This window comes from Anguilla rostrata, chromosome 2 (genome assembly GCF_018555375.3).
Source record: "Anguilla rostrata isolate EN2019 chromosome 2, ASM1855537v3, whole genome shotgun sequence".
NCBI lineage: Eukaryota > Metazoa > Chordata > Actinopteri > Anguilliformes > Anguillidae > Anguilla > Anguilla rostrata.
Window position 1 is genome coordinate 12,068,003 of NC_057934.1, and position 17,869 is coordinate 12,085,871.

General features: G+C 45.4%; 1 protein-coding gene across 42 annotated transcripts in view; it reads right to left on the reverse strand.

Annotated features, from left to right (window-relative positions):
• Positions 1-17,869, reverse strand: part of ank3b (ankyrin 3b) — a 163,468-nt gene that overhangs the window by 64,671 nt on the left and 80,928 nt on the right. For 40 of the 42 annotated variants that reach the window (XM_064320052.1, XM_064320050.1, XM_064320070.1 and 37 more), the window contains 3 exons: positions 3,101-3,202; positions 2,409-2,507; positions 934-1,032 (listed from right to left, as the gene is read on the reverse strand). In XM_064320052.1, the coding sequence (XP_064176122.1) occupies positions 934-1,032; positions 2,409-2,507; positions 3,101-3,202 (300 nt within the window). Of the gene's footprint in view, positions 1-933; positions 1,033-2,408; positions 2,508-3,100; positions 3,203-10,279; positions 10,536-10,618; positions 10,790-17,869 lie in introns of those variants that run through there. The other 2 variants (XM_064320072.1, XM_064320059.1) reach the window with 2 other exon arrangements.

A 17,869-nucleotide genomic window follows, 5' to 3' on the forward strand; every position in this document is an offset into this window, starting at 1 on the left:
AGCTGTCCCCCTCTCCAGCACCTACACTGCATTTTTTAAACTCTGAAATGTACTGCAAAGTGTGTGTCTGTGTGTGTGTGTGGACATGAACCCCCACAGCCATGTGCGTGGTACTCATCCGCGTCATTGGGAATCCGCACACACACACACACACACTCTCTCTCTCTCTCTCTCACAGGGGCTGTCTCATTAGTCATGCTAGCCACGTAACAATGCAGTTAGTGATACAGCAGCGAGTGGCCTGATCGCAGAGATTCGAGTCTGAGTTTCTGTGCATCCTGAGATGTGTGTCAGAGATCCGGGGACACACGGGACATGTGATCATATGACCAAGTCTTGTGTGATCATGTGACTAGTCTCATCAGAATGTCGAAGGTCAAAGTGGATTCCAGAACCATAGATTTTTTTTGTTTGTTTTGCTCAGTATGGGTGTGGGATACACACAGACTGGATACGTGCACTATGTGTACTATATATATTGTGCGTGAAGTATGTGTGCTATGCGTATTCCGCAAATGGTGTGCATATAAGGCAGAAATAGGGTGTGATCGTGTTTTGTACAGATCATTAGTCTGTGATTGATGATGATTGAGCCCACAGCTCACGCCACCCCTCGAACCACTTCACCCCACCCCTCGAGCCACCCCACCCCACACAGCGACACGCCCCACTGCCCCGTCAGCAGCTTCTGCTGATCTCTGAAGTCAGGAGCCTCCTTGGCTTTAGAACGATATTCACAGAAATCACCGTGAGCAGGGAAGAGAAACTACAAACAGCATTTCCTGCTCATCTGCCCCTCCCACCCCTCACGCACACGTCACATGGAGCGAGTTTTGGGGTGAATATTAATATACTACGGATAAATGAACAGGGTCAGGTGTCAAACTGGGAGGAGGCGGTTCCAGAAGTGTCTGACGGGCACGGGTCACTTACCTGAGACTGCGCGTTCACGTTGGCTCCGTTGGTCACCAGCTCCTTCACCACGTCCGTCTGTCCCGCCAGGGAGGCTATATGCAGGGCGGTGTTTCCTTTCTGGATTAAGAGAGATACGAGAAGAAGCTGCATGATGTGTTTTACACCTGTCTGCTCCCCAGGACCCCACCGACCGTCTGGGATGTGGTTTCGAGCCTGGCTGCACTTCCGATGCCCCCCCTCTATTTATACATCTCTCATTCCGCACATGTCCATGACAATAAAACAATTTAGCACTATTTAGTGCAACTATTTATTTTAATATAGACTCAGCGCATTCTCATTCGTGCGCATTTGCAGACGCATGGATGTTGTGACCACGCGACTCTCTTGGTGTCAGTTTTAGTATTTTGAAATAACAGTGCGATCCAGAAGATATATGGCGAGCTGGCATAAAATGGATTTTTTTTAAACTACATCTCTCCATACAGCACTGACCTCTCCCTGACAATGCCTTCATTGCACACACTGTAATCTTTACCGTACAGCCTCTAGTCTGTTTCTTTATGGTCCTCCTTTGCCTTTGCACCACCATTAAACCCATTGCTTACATTTAACAAGGCAACCCAGAGACATCTTCCACCCCCAACCACCACCCACATTTTAGTGTTGCGCAGAGATGGTGGGTGGGTCAGTCTTAGGGTTCGAATTCTGTGTTTGCAAGGTGCGGTTAAAACAAATAAAATAGTTAGAGAAGTAAACATGTTTATAAACCTGTATTCTGAGAGGGAACAATACAAGTATTTACAGGAAATGAGAGATTTTTCCACCTCCATATCATCCCCCTTTCCGTAATAGGATTACATGGGCAGTGCTCTTAAACAGATGCACAATTCAGTTCTGTGAATCGGAGGCATACATATAATTTATATATACATATAATCTGTTTACATACATATAATATACCACAACCTAAACACTGTATATTTTCTTGGCAGCTACTCTTACCCAGAGCAGCTTATACATATTAAATGTCACCCATTTATATAGCTGAGCATGTCCTGAAGCAATCTGACACTTTGCTAAAGGACCTCCGCAAATCCCTAACCTGGGAACTAAGCCAGCCACCTGCTTCAGGTGTGCTTGTGAGTATAATTATGCAGGTGTACATACATACATCCAGATGCATGTGTGAATGTGAATAACGATTGGTCTCGGGTTTTAACGCGTGAGAATGCATGCGCGAACGCACCACGGGCTAGGTTCACGTTCGGCGCTATTAATCACTCTCGGCTGCAATGTGACTTTTGCGATCCCCCTGACGCAGCAGAGCCGGTCGAGCAGCTGCGCGGGGGGCTCCTCGCGCGGGTCGATGTCGTTAAGCGCGGTGACATTATGAAGGCATCTGCCAGGACCCCGCCCCTCGTGAATTAGGTTTCTCTCGGAGCGCCCCTGCGGAGCTCTCGGCCTCTCGGACCGAGGAGAACGGGGCTTACCTTGGTCGCCGCGTCCACGTTGGCCCCCAGCTTTATCAGCTCGGCGACCACCTCCACGTGGCCCTCTTTCGAGGCGAGATGGAGAGCGTTCAGCCCATTCTGCGGAGACGAAAAGAGCCAAATTCAAGGGTCACACAGGTGCAAACACGTAGCACAGATTCTGAGCTAGCACATCAATCTGCTTGGAGATATTAGTTGTTGATGGTGAAGTTCAGGTCAAAAATAACATGGTGCCCCAAGTGACTGTATAATGGGCTCAAGGCACTGAACTGTTGTCTAACCGCACATAATTAAATTTAACTTATATTTCAGAGTTCAGACCTTTAAAATTGGTTCAAAGTTAGCGTCCATGGTGTGACAGACTCGGACGGTCTCAGTACATTACACAACTAAAACATCCCAGCTTGCATGAGCAATTCATTTGCTAAACCAGTTAACCAGTTATGAAATAACAGAAAAATAACATATATATGACTCCAGGAATAGATCATACAGTAGTCCCAAATGTTTTTCTGATCGCAAACAGTTGCATTCAACCTTCTTGTGACTAACAAGTGATGAAGAGAAAGAAACAATCTGAATACACTGATTTTTAAAATCCATTTCTGCCAGATACTGTTTGTAATGAGTGTGTTTGTGCATGCCACAGGACAGAAGTGTGCCTATGTGCAGCGGCAGGAAGGTCACCTGACCTGGTTGCAGATGTTTATGTCGACCCCTGTCTTCAGGTAGTCGAGGGCCTTCTCCAAGTTCCCGGCCCGGGCTGCCCTCAGGTAACTGGCATTGCTGTCAGACTGCAAGACAAAAGGCCCAGTCAGTTCATTCCACCGAAACACGTTTTTCACTCTCCACCGAAACCCTGCAGTGCAGCACTGGCTCGCCAACCTTGAGGTTCATAATTGCTCCTTCTCCCCAAAAACAAATCCGGGGAAAAGGAATTCAGACAGTGTCAGATAGTATGCGCTGTCAGAGTTCTCCAACTACAGCTTCTGCGCTGTGACCATTAAGTAATGCAGGCTGATGCCTGGAGATGAAAAATATCCGGTACATTCTGATGTACTTATTACCATTCACTCCTACAGGGATTACACGAAATTAGGATCTGTTCTGCCGCTCTCTCACGTACAGTATGATAAATGAAATTGAGCTTTGATGAAATTTCACTCCTTAACGTGAGCACAGGAGAATTGCTCTGAATTCAAACAAGAGTTGGTTTACGTCCATAATCATGAGATCACCATGAGTAAGGTGGCTTGCCGATTGGCAAACATTTTTTAAAGCGAGAAATGAAAAAAGTAATGACATTTGCCCAAACCGATCAGTCAAACCTACGGGCACAGTGCTGGGGGGGGATATTAAAGAGGAAAACCAGACATGAATGGAATGCACTGCGTAGAGGTGTGGACAGAGTAGCTCATACTGTTCTGGTGCTGTTCTCTCCCTCAGCACGTTCTGCTCGTAAGAGCATAAACCCACAGACCCCACAGCAATTTGGCCATGTTAGCCTACCCTTGGACCTCAGCCTAAATTCTTTCTTCTCTGCCATTGTTTATGTAAACATATTTCTTAAAAAAAATAAGGGATTAATTTTGAGCTTGTCACATTGAACACCGAGGCCTCTTCTCCAGGCTGGTTTTCACTCATTTATCTGCTTGTTCATGGACAGTAAATGGCTGCTTATTAATTGCCATAAAGGGAGGCAAGCAGAGGCAGTGAGATTCCAGTTGATTATGAAGTTAAATGTACTGGAGGATTTGAAAATGTCAGTGGGGATCGGAGGAGGGGCCTCGGAGGCGGCGGTGCCCTCTCTCCTGGCTGGAGGGGGGAATTCCACGGCATTAGCCAGCGCTGGCCGCACCCCGGCTAGCAACGCCGGCGTCTGTTCCGGGGAAGATTCCTCTTCCTCAGGCTCAGAGCTGCAGTGCAGCCAACCGACGAGGAGTTCGCTTCAGCGAATCAGGCGACCGTCAAAATTTCAACCGGCAGTACAACCCCCGGGGAGTCAATAGTGAAGAATATTGCCGAGAGGGACAACAGAGTTATGAATTTTTTATTTATTTTCGCTTTGATATTAAAAAAAACTACACTCTTAATGTCACTTCTCTCCTCACCCACTGTTAGCTGCATCTGAGGCTTGACAGCCAGCTTTATTTTTGCTGGAGCGTCTCTCTAATTGACAGGCGCTGTAGCTGATAGTCAGACGTGGTGGGCCTCAGCTATTTTAGTCTCTTTGTCTTGATCCACTGGATAACCTTGCCCTTTCTATTTGGAGGGCTAGCTTACTGGCCCTTCTCCAGAGGCTCACTGGCTAATTCAGACTATAATTTTATTATCCAGACCGCATCATTGGCTTACCCTGCCCACTGCAGCCTTACAGAGCACAAGTGGGTCTCAAGAACAATGACTCTCAGACAAAAAGTAGAAATACAGCCAAAAACTAAAAAGACATGTGCCATACTTTGAGTTCATACATACAGCATTAGCAACGCTCTATCAGGCTTACACAATACATAGCACTTATATGTATCCATTATACAGCTGGAATATACTAAGCAATGCAGTTAAGTACCTGCTCAAGTACACGAGTGTCTTACCGGATCGAAACTGGACCTTCGGTTACAACGCAGTCCTACCCACTGTGCCACACTCCGTCATTACATGTAATTTCATGTAAGAGTAATTTGCTCCTCATATGAGTGTGTGCTCCTTGATTTATTCTCTCCAAGTCATTGCTACAAACATATGATGTCACCTCTGAAAAGGGACAAAGTCCATGCAAAGATGGCCATCAACTTGCCCAAAAACCAACATGGCCTTATGTGAAACCCTAATCGGGGACAAAAAAAGCTAAACACGCTTTGGGTTGGCCTTCCCCCAAGGCCCCATTACATACACGGGAGCGCAACCGTGTGCACACGGTCAACCGAGCACACGCGGTCCCCCAGTCCCCACTCAAAACAACAGCTGTTTGGAGTTACATAACGGGGAAGAACCCCTGGAGGCGTGTCCTTCATCAGGGTGGAAGCCTGTCAGTCGCTCCTCTCCGGAGCCTGATTCGCTGAATGTCAGGAGCGTGATCGCTGGGAGCTGTAGCCTGGGACGAGGTAACGAATGCACAATGTAATGCCCCAAATTCTTTTGCATCCCTGCGGCTGCCTGGGCACCTGCCGGGTCACGGCAGGACTGCTCGAATTGCAAGAAGGTGACCCCTGACCTCCAGAGACACTTACATTAACAGACATTGACAGCCTGGCGAAAGAACTGACTGTGTTAATTTCATCCTGCCGAGGCTCCTGTGTGCACTGAAACGTGCCCCGTGCGTAGCCATTCAATTAGGAATTAGGACGGAGAAAAGTCATTTCCCTGGAAAAATAGGATTTAATGTCGCAAATTCAAATAAGTGGAGGTAAAGGACATTACATGGAGCTGGTGGATTGAGCCCAGAGATTAACAGGCACTAATGCTGAAATTTAAATTTTAATCTGAAACTGAGGAAATTGGATGTCATAATCTCCAGACCGCTAATAATTTATTAATAAAAATATGTGGTATGATTAATATGTTAATATGGTATGATTTATATGTTAAATTACGGATTAAATATTCAATTAAATCACTTCCAAAACCAGCAATACAGCACAGAGAACTAGCACGGCTACTTCCGACAGGAATTTAAAAAGGCATGATGAATGAAAAAGACATAAATGGCTTCTTTTGCAATATGGAATAATGAGATGTGTTACCAAAAAACACGGACTGGCTTCTAAAAGTAATTGATACCATTTCAAAAAGAGAAAGCAGATAAACTATACTGTGCTGCAGGGCTCTACGCTAGCATTTTTTCCGAGGAGCACATGTGCTCCTTAGCTGAAAAATTAAGGAGCACACTAATGCATCCTGATTATTAGATGTGCTCCTCCAATAAGCACACATCAGTTTTCAGTAGCCAATGTTCCTAAAATGGGGCACTGCAGAGATGAGATTGAGGCACTTATACGTGTAAGGGGGGATGAAGAGGCGTGGCCATGTCTGAAGTCCTCAGGCTGGGCATCTGGCTTTGTCAGTGCAGGCAGAGGGAGTGGTGAGTGGGGGGGATGGTGGGGGGCGAGGCGACGGGTGCTGCCGGTGCTGCAGTGCCGTGGCGTCGATCTCTGACACGCCCATGGCCACAGCGCACGAACGCACGCAGACAGGGGCGCTGACACACTCACGCTCTCCTTGAACTGCAGGGAACCTGGCATCTGGACCTGCCCAAAATAACCTGCTGCTGCTGGTTCTTACATCACTTACAGATGGATCCCCTGTCAGTCTTTTTCTTGGTTTTACTGCGGACAATCTGATGGGATGTCTGGGAGCATTAGATGATAAATAATCCTCACAGACGGCCAGCCCACTTTAAATAAATTCTTGTCATTCATAATTTTAAAATGCCATATGCTCCATAGTTTTTGCATCATGATCTGTGCCACAAAACATATAATTCACAGCTCAGAATTAGAATCAGTTAACATGACCAACAATAAAATACCCCTGTGTCACCCTTTAACAGGATATAGACCCCTCTTTTAAAGCACAAGGCCAATTTATTGCAGGATTTTGTTGTACAGCATTTGTGACTGGGTCCCAGTCCCCCGCTTGTACGATGAATAGAGATTCAACCTCTGCTCCTCACCTCTCACCTCTGCTCTTTATTACTGAGTCCCACCTGGGGCCATTGACATGTAAAACCGCCGTGGGGGTGCTAACATCAGCCCTGGAACCGGTACAGACAGGTCTGCAACAGCCCCAGCGTCTCACCCTTTCAAGTGTCTAACATAATCTGGTTCCTATTTTTATTTCACCAATCAAGTCTGTCAAATGATAAGATGGCATATTTTGCTGGAAATTGCTAGGTTCTTAATTTGGCCTGATTAATTTTCATTTTAGTGGTTTGTTATTCCTTTCTCTCAGAAGTCATTTTCAGAGCTGTCAGGAAGCCAGTATGTAACAGGAAGCTCCGATGCTCAGCGGCATTGCAGGCCGAGCCGCTCCCCCGCCCCAGGTTTGTGCGTGTTTGATATGCAGACAGAGGCTTTGTTCGAACCCTGAGACCAGCCACGGGTGCACTATCACATTTATCTCCACCGCCGTTAGCATTAGCCTTAAACTACCGCCAGGGGAGGGAGATCAGCAAGCCACACCACAGACAAAAGTGCTCATCATCACCCTAAAGGGATGAACAGGGGACTGCAAGGGAGTACACAAAGAGTAAGAGCTCTCAAATAGAGACAAGTCCTCTGTAAAGTAGCTAAAGCCATTTAGCCATGCCATTCATCTTAATGATATCAAATACCAGTACATTATATATAATTTGTAGCCAGCTAAAGCACTTGCTCTCAGTCCAGACTGACAGTGTCTCATCCTTTCAGGATGAAACAGTGGATTCAAATAAGTAACTGTACACTAAAGAAGGGAAGGGCTTCCACAAAAGCCTCTACCATCATTACCACAATGTTTTAGTCAAAAACACAGTAGAGTGAATTTGGCAAATGGTTGGAATTCACAGTGACAAGAGTGATTCAGAGCTCATTTGACCACTCGCCGTGTTTGTCATTGTTTACAGACAGTGTGTCCCCCGCATCTGTGGTGAGGCGACAGCGTGAAGCAAGACCATGTGACCCAGGTTCTCTCAGTTCCACTGAAAAATGCCCACTGGACCATTCTATGACTCAGCGTGTGAGATTTTTCAGTTTATATACCATATGCTCTGAATATGCTTATCATATTCCGGGCACAAGCTGCTTTCTGTAGCCTTTTTTCAGCCTTAGCAGACCAAGATATGTGCTTGTTTTTCAAAGATTGGAGGCTCCCAGTGCACACTGGGTAAAATGTGTCTCACTATGTTGACTTGAGGGTGTCTGCTGGTGGGCTTTTTTTGAATGCAGTTTGAACTTGGACCTGAGCACAACTTCTTTGTGCAGACCCACACACCCAGGAACATAAGGGTCCATGCCTGTGGCACCTCAGCTATCACTGTAGATATGTCAGTCACGCGACACTTCAGAAGAAGCCATTATGGTGCCCGGGGGCCGGCCCACACAGTCGCACGGCTCTCTTTAAACTTTCAACTCTCAACCTGCATCTCCACTGGTCTTTACCAACACAAGAGCGTCGCTGAGCCAAAAACCCGGCCAGAGGATTACGGCCCATTGTGTGGGTTCATAATACCCACGGCTAAACAGAAAGACTTTGGGGGCCGCGTGTTAAGCCATCAGAGAAAAGGTGTCGACTGACACAGCGCATCTCGCAATTGGCCTTTTAATCCACGCAGCATGAGAAATGTTCAGATAACAATTTGCGTATGCGGGGCAGTCAAAGCTATCAGCACGCCCGTTGCCAGAACGTATGGCCACATCTGGGCAGCGCTCTGTCGATGTCTGTCTTCGGTGTAGGTGTTCACAGGCCATGGCTCTTGCCATTGGCCGAGCACAGCCGACTCCTTTACTCATTGGACGATTTCTTGCACGTTGGTAACCTGACACTGGAAATTCTGGGAAGCCCAAGCACAGACTAGTTAAACAGGATGCCTTATTGTTGGACTCCTGAAAGCCATATAGCTGGACTGTTCCCAGGTCAAAAACACACATTAAAGGAAAGTAAAGGATAGGGCTTGTCTCGGTTTCCACTAAGTAGGCTAAAGTAGAGATACCATTTAGATCACATGTCAAGAGCTTTAGCAAGGATTAAATAACCTGCCTATTATAAAGTGCACAGTTCACAACTTTCCACAGTTCTTTAAAAACGGACTGCTAGATCTGCTTTTGAGAATGGCAGGTCCAGTCCTATGACTTCAGCATCAGTTTTTTATACACACAAATACTGTAAACAGCCAGGTATCGTGAGAGATTCTTAGGGGAGTGTTTGTCAAGTCAGCAGTTGTAGTATAGCAACAAAACTGACAAAGGGAACGGAAAAATGAAACAAAAACACGCGACAGAGTAAATGTGAAGTTATGCGTTCAAGAGGATATATGCTTCAGGAAAATATACGACCAGGGGGAATGGTGTATTACAGATGGACAAGACACATTGAAAACCCTACACATTGATGGGCTTTTGTCTGCAATATGAAAGCGCAGCACATTTTGTTCCGAGATCTCACTGCATAAACAAAACAAGAAAGCATATTCAGATTCAGACTGCAGATTTATATTCTAACATCAGATGCATGTGTACCATAAGCATCTGTGCGTATGGTAAATAACCCATGGTGGGTGTTCGCTCAAGGTCAGCTCACAGTCCCGTTTGCTATGGAGAGTCGCGGGGACAGATGAACACCCTTACACCTGCCGAGCTCCATTCTCTCCTTTGCAGACCCCCCGCCATCCCCCACCCACTCAAAAGTAAAACCCCTGTTTCAGTACCACTGAAGGTACTTTCATATTGCAAGGGTATTTCCAACAAGCTCCTGGTCAACCACAGAACAGTTTAACCAACCCCAGACCCCCCCACCATGCGGCATCCAAGGTCAGCCAGCTTGCGAGAAAGAGAGCAGAAGCATCTTAAATTGTTTGTAACCTGCCTTAACTTAAGAAACGAGCATTGAGCATTGATAATCCGTCTAAAGCATTTCCCCCTAGCAGATTGCCCCAGTCAGCTAAAATGCCTTCCCCCCTATTCAGACAATGCACCAGTGCAATGCAGTCATGTTACAGTACGCCCACGTCCCCGTAAACAACTGAGCATGCACCGGTTATCCTGATCCCTCCATCAACTCACCTCCAGTAACAAGTCAACGCACACAACCACAAGCCCCAGCCTCACTGCCCCGTTCAGACGAATTAGCAAACGATTCCGACCGTAAAGGTAAAAAGGTTTTAAAGAGCCACTTACTGGAGCTGAGAACTCTGCTCCCTCCTCCACTGCCATTTTCCCTGCAGTCAAGAGTGAAACCCGAGTATTCAATTAGCTAGCGCCCGGGATTGGGAAGTGGAGAGGGACATTATGTCAGGACTAAAAATACCTGCCTGGGGTGGGGGGGAAAGTAAATACGAGTTCCGGTGCTAAAGCTCTTCTCCCTACAGAAGCGAGCGGAGGACCCTCCCTACCCCCCTCCTGCAAAATAAACGCGGCTCCCCCCCGTGAGAAGCCCAGTGACGCTAGCACTGCTACGGCCACCCCAGCGCAGTCCAAGCAACTCCCGCCCGGCCCAGGGATCACTCCCCAACTTACCATATTTGTAGGCGCTAGTCACTCAGGAGCGCTCGTAATCATGACATGCGGAGGGGAACCGAAATAGCAGCGGAATCAGAAGCTATGCGCTGGGCCCCGCCGGCCTCCCAGCCTGGAATCTGCGCAGCGCGAGCCTCATTGTCATCCTGCTTATCAGCTCTTTTCCCCCTACAATGCGGGTCCCGCGGCCAGCCGGGCTCTGTCAGGCACCCGCCGCTATTAGGAGCAAATCAGCCATGGCAGGGGAGGCGCGCGCAAAATCAACTGGCACAGCTTAGGGGGATTTGGACGAATTTCCCCCTGGTATTAAGCGCGCCCCGGGTTGGCCAAACGGCGGGACCACCGGGGGCCCCCCCTCTATGTCGAGCCGCACACGCTCCCCGCGCCCCCCACCCCCCCCCGGCATTAATAACGTTTAGCCCACCACCCTGATTCATGGGATCGATCCGGTACAGTAACTCACGCTGACACCAGGAATGGTCTCGGGTTCTCCTGTTACCAGCTGGCCGTAATCGAGTCACGGTGCCATATGTTTGTGCCGTTCATGGGCAAACCCCAATAGTACTCTGTGCTTCTGTGGTTTTCTTTACCATGGAGTATGCAGTCAAACCTGTAAATGAAAGTTAAACTGAATTTGTTTATCAAGGAGCCAGTTTTCATATATTTTAAATTTACACGTGAGGCCTTCCTTGCCCACTCAGAAGTGAACAGTAGGATTTGCTGTGAAATGTTTGAGGTGGTTCATTGGTTTCACCTCTCCCTAATAGTACTGAACTGATAATGCACATCATGGCAAGCCTGCATGTAAGAAAAATGTAAGCCTTTGTCATTATATAAACTGAAAATGCCTTGAAATAATCAATAAGCACCATGTAAAATGTCTTGCTTCACAGAAATTTGTGGTGATCCCTTTGGAATGATGATGATGATGATGATGATGATAGGTACTTCATTAATCCCGAGCGGTTGTCATTCATCATGATCTGATAACTTTTCCATTTTTTGTCTATCATGCTTCATGACATGTGGAAGAAACTGCACTGCTGAGATTGTAATGGAACACAATGGAAGAGGACAATGGAGTATTCACTGTTGTCTACAGTTTGTCTACTGGTTCCATAACAAACTATCGACTCCACACCAAACAACAATGGTGGGACACAGAAGAATCTTTTTTTTTAATTCTGGCATGGCTTATTGTTCCTCTGAGGAGTGCTGTTTATTGAAAATGAAAATATTCAGATTGATAGGCTTGCCAACAAGTTAGTTCTGGTGATAGCATACAGTAGCTACATTACATTAATCTTGCAGATGCTGCTCTCCAAAGCAACTTACAATGTAGGAGAACATACATGTAAGTGCATTCACCTGATTCGTATAAGTACTGCAATAGTGTCTGATCTGGCTAACATCATTCCAAGATCACTGATCATCACTAACGCAATTAACCAAAGACATGGAATCTACTCAAAATCACACTGAATTTAGATTCCCTTGTCCTGTATAGTTCTCCCTTACAGTTCTTTCCCTGTTAAAACCAAGGTTAAATAAAAAAAAAAATAGAGTTTAATGTGCTACAGTACATCAGCATTGATTTCCATTGAACAGTTTATTGTGGCACCACAGTTATGTAATTGAAATTTTGCACTTACACTATTATATTATATTATTTCGTTTTTTCTGCATACTGTGCACACTACTACAAGCGTGCACAAAGAGCGAGAGTCTTCAGCAGCTTGATGTTTTACACATAATAAATCCAGAACTCGTGTATTGAACTGCACTGCTAATAAACCATTGCATCATTCACAGTGATGTTTTACATTCAGCATGGTTTGAAACGAACAACATTATACACAGAGCTTCACAAGAGCTAGCTAGCTATTGTAAAGTCAGTCACGGGGGCTGAAAAAATATGCCTAAGAAATATTGGATTTGCATTACAGATGACAAAATGTCTGCTTCAAAGAGCATGGGATTATCCAAAGATGCAGCAGGACACGTGACTGGTGGATCACTAGCTTTCTGATCTCTTCAGAAGTGTGGCGTAACCATAGCGATGGAACCTTTGTGCAGAGATGATGCAGGGCATGAAAATGGAGCACTGGATTCTAGAATCCAGTCTAAATATTTTCTTACTGTACCTCATATCTAAAGGCAGACATGTCAGTGAGTAGCACCAATCCCAGTAGTAATACCAATTACAGCCATCTCCTAAAATTTTAGATTGAGGGTCTTCATGTCATCTACACTGAATAATGATAGAAACACTAATATTTAAGACAGTCCTTCCATGATGCTGATGGTATGTTTCCCCAGAAGATAATTATATAAACGACCAGTTTATGAGTTTTGGGGAATGTGTGCTCTATATGATGGAATGCTAGCAAAGAATAGGCTTTATGTAATACATTCTACATACGCAGTAAATTTCCAGTGTTAATTCAACTCTAACAGAGTACATATGAGTCGCACTGGGACCATATGTACTCTGTAAGAGTAAATGCAACACTGAACATTTTACTGTGTAGAATAAAAAAGTATACAGGAGCTCATATTTGTGCAGTATTTAAGTGAAATAACTGCATAAAGAAAATGCATGGGGTATTCAAGCACTATTAAATGAAAAAAAAAAAGTTTTTTTCCTAGTTTGTGTCATTTTAAAATTTCACTAAATCTTCCAAATGATTTATACAGACTTATTGAATTTGTATAATTAAGTAAACAAATATCTCCACATTCAGTTTTACAAACTAATAAAATGAACATAATGATGTTAATATGTTATTATATAACATGTTAACATATATTGATATTTCAGATAACATATAGTGACATGTTGTGACCACAGGGATGTGTATTGGCATCAATAAATTGACCAAGTTGGGTGGAAACTCAATATCTATCAGAGAAACCAATTGACACTGAGGTCAACAGTAGCTCATGTCTTCCCATAGTCATGAAGTCATAACGTTTAAAAGAAAACAGACTGGAAACGGTGAATCAAAAACAGATGTGGTCAAAGCAGGAGTGCTGACAATACGCATTTTGCCTTTATATATTATATCCTGCATAAGCACTGGTTTTTGGTTACGTGCCCAGCACCTGGAAGTGAACGATCACCGTGCTATTGGTCATTGTGGTCAGCGACCCCGCAGGGCAGCTCAGTAATTGGCTCAGGGAGGGACGTGTTTCAGTCACAGGGCTGTCCCTGATTCGCCATGCAAGAGCGACTCCTCTGGCCATTCAAGCACGTGCAGTCTGTTCGCCGTGAGAACAGTATTTCTGTAATGCGATGACAGCACAGCGTAGCTGGTGGACCGCGGAGTGAAAAGAGAAGCCAGCTGGCAGACTGCACTCCGGAGAATGCACACTTGTCTGCACTCTCCTGCACTGATATTGGACAATATTAAAGAGATGGATGCAGTATGTGCATTAGGCATTTCAAATTGGTGAAAAGTCAAATTGGGGTTCAAAATACAAAAAGGCCTCAAAAACATCATACTTTTGGTCATCAGCCCATGGTTCTCTTTGTTAAAGGGGGAACGCACACACAGGCACATGCACTTTTTGGAAATAGAGCTTTTAAAAACATAATTGATGATCCTGTGATTCTTAAGAATGAGATAGAACATATTACACCAGGACAGAGACAAGATTTGTATACAGTAAATCAAACAAAAAATTTAATGTTTTAAAAAAGCTACTCACTCAAGTCAATATATCTATTTAAAATTTTCCGCACACATCCCCCCTCAGTGGCCAGTTCAGTATGTTAGCTACGAGCAGATTGAACTGTACGTGTACAATAATGACACTGCGCTGGGCCAAACTCATTTTCCACATGGCTGGAGAGCGAAGAGCTGAGGAGGCATGTGGGCATGTGGGCGTGCGTGCGAGCTCAACCCAACCGCAACCTGGAACCGATGGCTGCCGGTCAATCCCTGCTCCCTTTGTCCCATCTGCTGTGTGCATAGTATGTCTGGCCATGGCTGAGGTCATCGATACAAATCGCTTTGATTTTAAAAAGGGGATTGTTTCTGAGCCTCCTCCTCCTGGGTCTTCTATTTTTGTTTTTGTTTTTGTATTAGCTGCGGGGCGTATGTTGCGTTCGCCCCAGATTGCACTGCTGGTGGTCTCTTTGCTGTTGTGCTGGCGTTCCCCTCTAGGCTGCATATTGCAACGGTGGTTGAACGGCCTTGTGGGCTTCATTAATTTCAAATGTGCGCCATTTTGGTTTTAAAATAACTCCCTGCGAGGACTACTGTGTGGGGCAGTGGGTCATTAATTCAGCCAATCAATTGTTTGGCTTCAGCAGAGAACTGATGCACTGAACCACAGTCATCCTTCACTCCGCTGTCTCCCCAACCCGCAAACAGCAAAAATCTAAAGAAAACACAGCCCAACTTTCTCGCCTGTATTCTACCAGGGGCTTTTAAAACGCAGGCTGCAAGTCTTTATTTATTTAATATCAATTTGTTGTGATTCTCTCTTCTTTTAAAATTCTGCATTCGTTTTAAAAGCCAGAGGGGTGCAATAAGAGTATAAGAGAGGGAACATAGTAATGTGGTGTTTTATGGTATTACCCATACACAGTGTTTGTATCAGTGCCTGTTCTTTTCAGCTTTTATTTGTCTGGTGTGGTGCAGTTCTCTGCTGAGACAGCCTGTGCATTTACAGCAGGCACAGAGTGTGTTTGGTGAGCAGTGGGACCCACAGGACTGCTGAGCATAGTGAAATGGGGAGCTGAGCCAGCGAGGGGGGGGGGGGGGGCTGGGGGGGTCGAAGGGGGGAGTCATAGTGGCGGTCTTACATCAGACTCTAGTGGAGAGAAATTAACATAACAGTGTCACCAGGCCTTGCCGCTATATGAGTACCATCAGCTGATGCGGGGTGCATATTAAGCAAGACCATTTCCTCTATCATCCTGCTCACTACCGCAGCCTCTAATCCAAAGCGTAGCAGCACATGTATGCTGACTACCACCCCCACCCCCACCCCCCGCGCGGGTCAAACAGTACATGCGATTGGCCCACGCCTCAGCTCTACCTCTTTCACACCAGCCAATTATGCGGTTGTTTCTGCCGTAACGGCGCAGTATAAGAGATAGAATACCATTTTAATACACCAGCTGTGGAGAAACACATTCACTAAAAATGGTGGGTTAAATTTCCCACAGTAATAGATATGCGATACAGTCTGAACATGGGGGTATTTGCTTTCAGACACAGATAATGTTGTGGTAAGATGACAAGAGATCACGTTGATCATACTGTGGTAAAATACAGATACAGTACACAGTATTGGTTTTTTTAGATACTACTGCACCAGTGGACCAGTATAATGGTTTATACCTTTCTCAAAAATCCATAAATAAAGCCTAAATGAGCCATTCCAACACCAGATTCACCTGCCTAGGTTTAGGTTGAGTACAAACAGAATATGGCAAGTGAAATTCAACACGTAGTCCCAAAAAAATTAAAACACATTTATTTCGCATTTGCTGATAATGAGGTTGAATTTGTCTAGACAAATTTTATGTCAACAAATGTTCAAAGTTTGTACCCACCCACACAAGCATAAGTTTTGACAGACAGCATCAGCGAGTTTTAGGTGTAAATTAAAATGGGACTGTTATCATCAGTGCTGTGTGGAGAAGCTCCGGATGATCCCCCTCCACAACACCCCCCACCTCCCATCCACTGCACAGATGGGGCGTCTGGAACAGATCTGCAGAGAGCTCTCCGGAGCCCCCAGTGTTCCTGACTGCTGTCACGCTCTGTTCAAAGCCAGGGTTGCAAATTAGTTTGGGGGACCATCCCATTTAGGAGGAGGGGAGGAATCAGTGGGATCAGAAACAGGGCTCGTTTCCTACACACATATAACACAGAAACAGACATGCACGTGCACACACATGCACACACACACACACGTGCACGCACACACACACACATGCACACTCGTGCAAGCAGACGCACACACACATCTACACAATAGTTTTCCACATACCACTTCTATGATAATTACTACATATTCTTGTATCATTACTCCCATATCTAAAAATACTCCTGTCAACAGGGTCTTGATCTTATGCCCTCATCTATAGGTATCCAATGTAAATATAACCTCATCACTCCAGCTTGGTGTACACACCAACCGATTCCCACCATTACACATAAACAAAACAGCATCGGTCAATCACAACCACCATGCGTCATTTTCACAGCTTTAGTCTTTCCCAACCGGGAGCAGGCTAGCACAGTCTGGACACAACATTTCCCCTGAAAATTAGTCCGACAGCTAAACCTTATACTCATATAGTGTGTGAAAAGCAATTTGGCCACATTGTGAAATATCCTTTGGTGCAGCATTCAGCTAATTTAACAGATTTGTTAAGACCGATAATATGATGCAAATCCCATTTTTTCCCCACATTTTTTCAGATATATAGCTAATATTTTCCTATTAAAAAACAGCAACTAACCACAACTAATCAGATATTTTCAGCTCCGATCTGGATCACATTCGTATCCAATAACTTGCCACTGACCAGTCAAATCTGGGAAAAGTGTTTTTTTTCCATCAGACCCCATGATACACAGCGTTGACTTGCATTATTATTTCATGACAGAACTAAGAAACAGGCAGCTTCTCAAAATAAATGAATCCAGTTTGGCCACTTGTGAAGTTATTGTGTGGACAGTCACCCAAGAAGACCGGATTTGAAAAGCAAATCCAATTTGAGCGTTAGGGTCGGCCCGGGTAAACAAAGCCTAAATAGATAAACTGAGCCCACCCTTTGAATGAATGAAGATGCATTATTGTAAACCCTTTAGCTCACCATAATAAAGGGGGTCTGACAGCCAAATCAACAGCTGAGTACTGTTTTCATCCAGCTTTGAAGGCATGCAATTATTAGGATAGCATTCAGATCCACCGCTTCTTTGTTTGTTGGCCCCAACAAACTGGCATCAAACTGGCACCAACAAACCGGTGCTCTTGTCTTGCGATATTCTCTCGGTTTTTGCATTAACAGAAATGCAAACCATGGCCTCCCCCCTCTCCCTTCCTTTCCTGTTGTTTGCAGGCCGGGGAGTGGGGGGAGGTTGGAGGGTGGTGGTGGGGGGGGGGGGGGGGTACTCAAGGTTGCCAGATGCCTGGGATTTTATTCCCCTAAAATGTGCGCTTTGCGGAACAGGAGTGGGGGTCCAGGTGCGGGATTGGGCCGTCTCCAGAGCCCACATGTGCTGA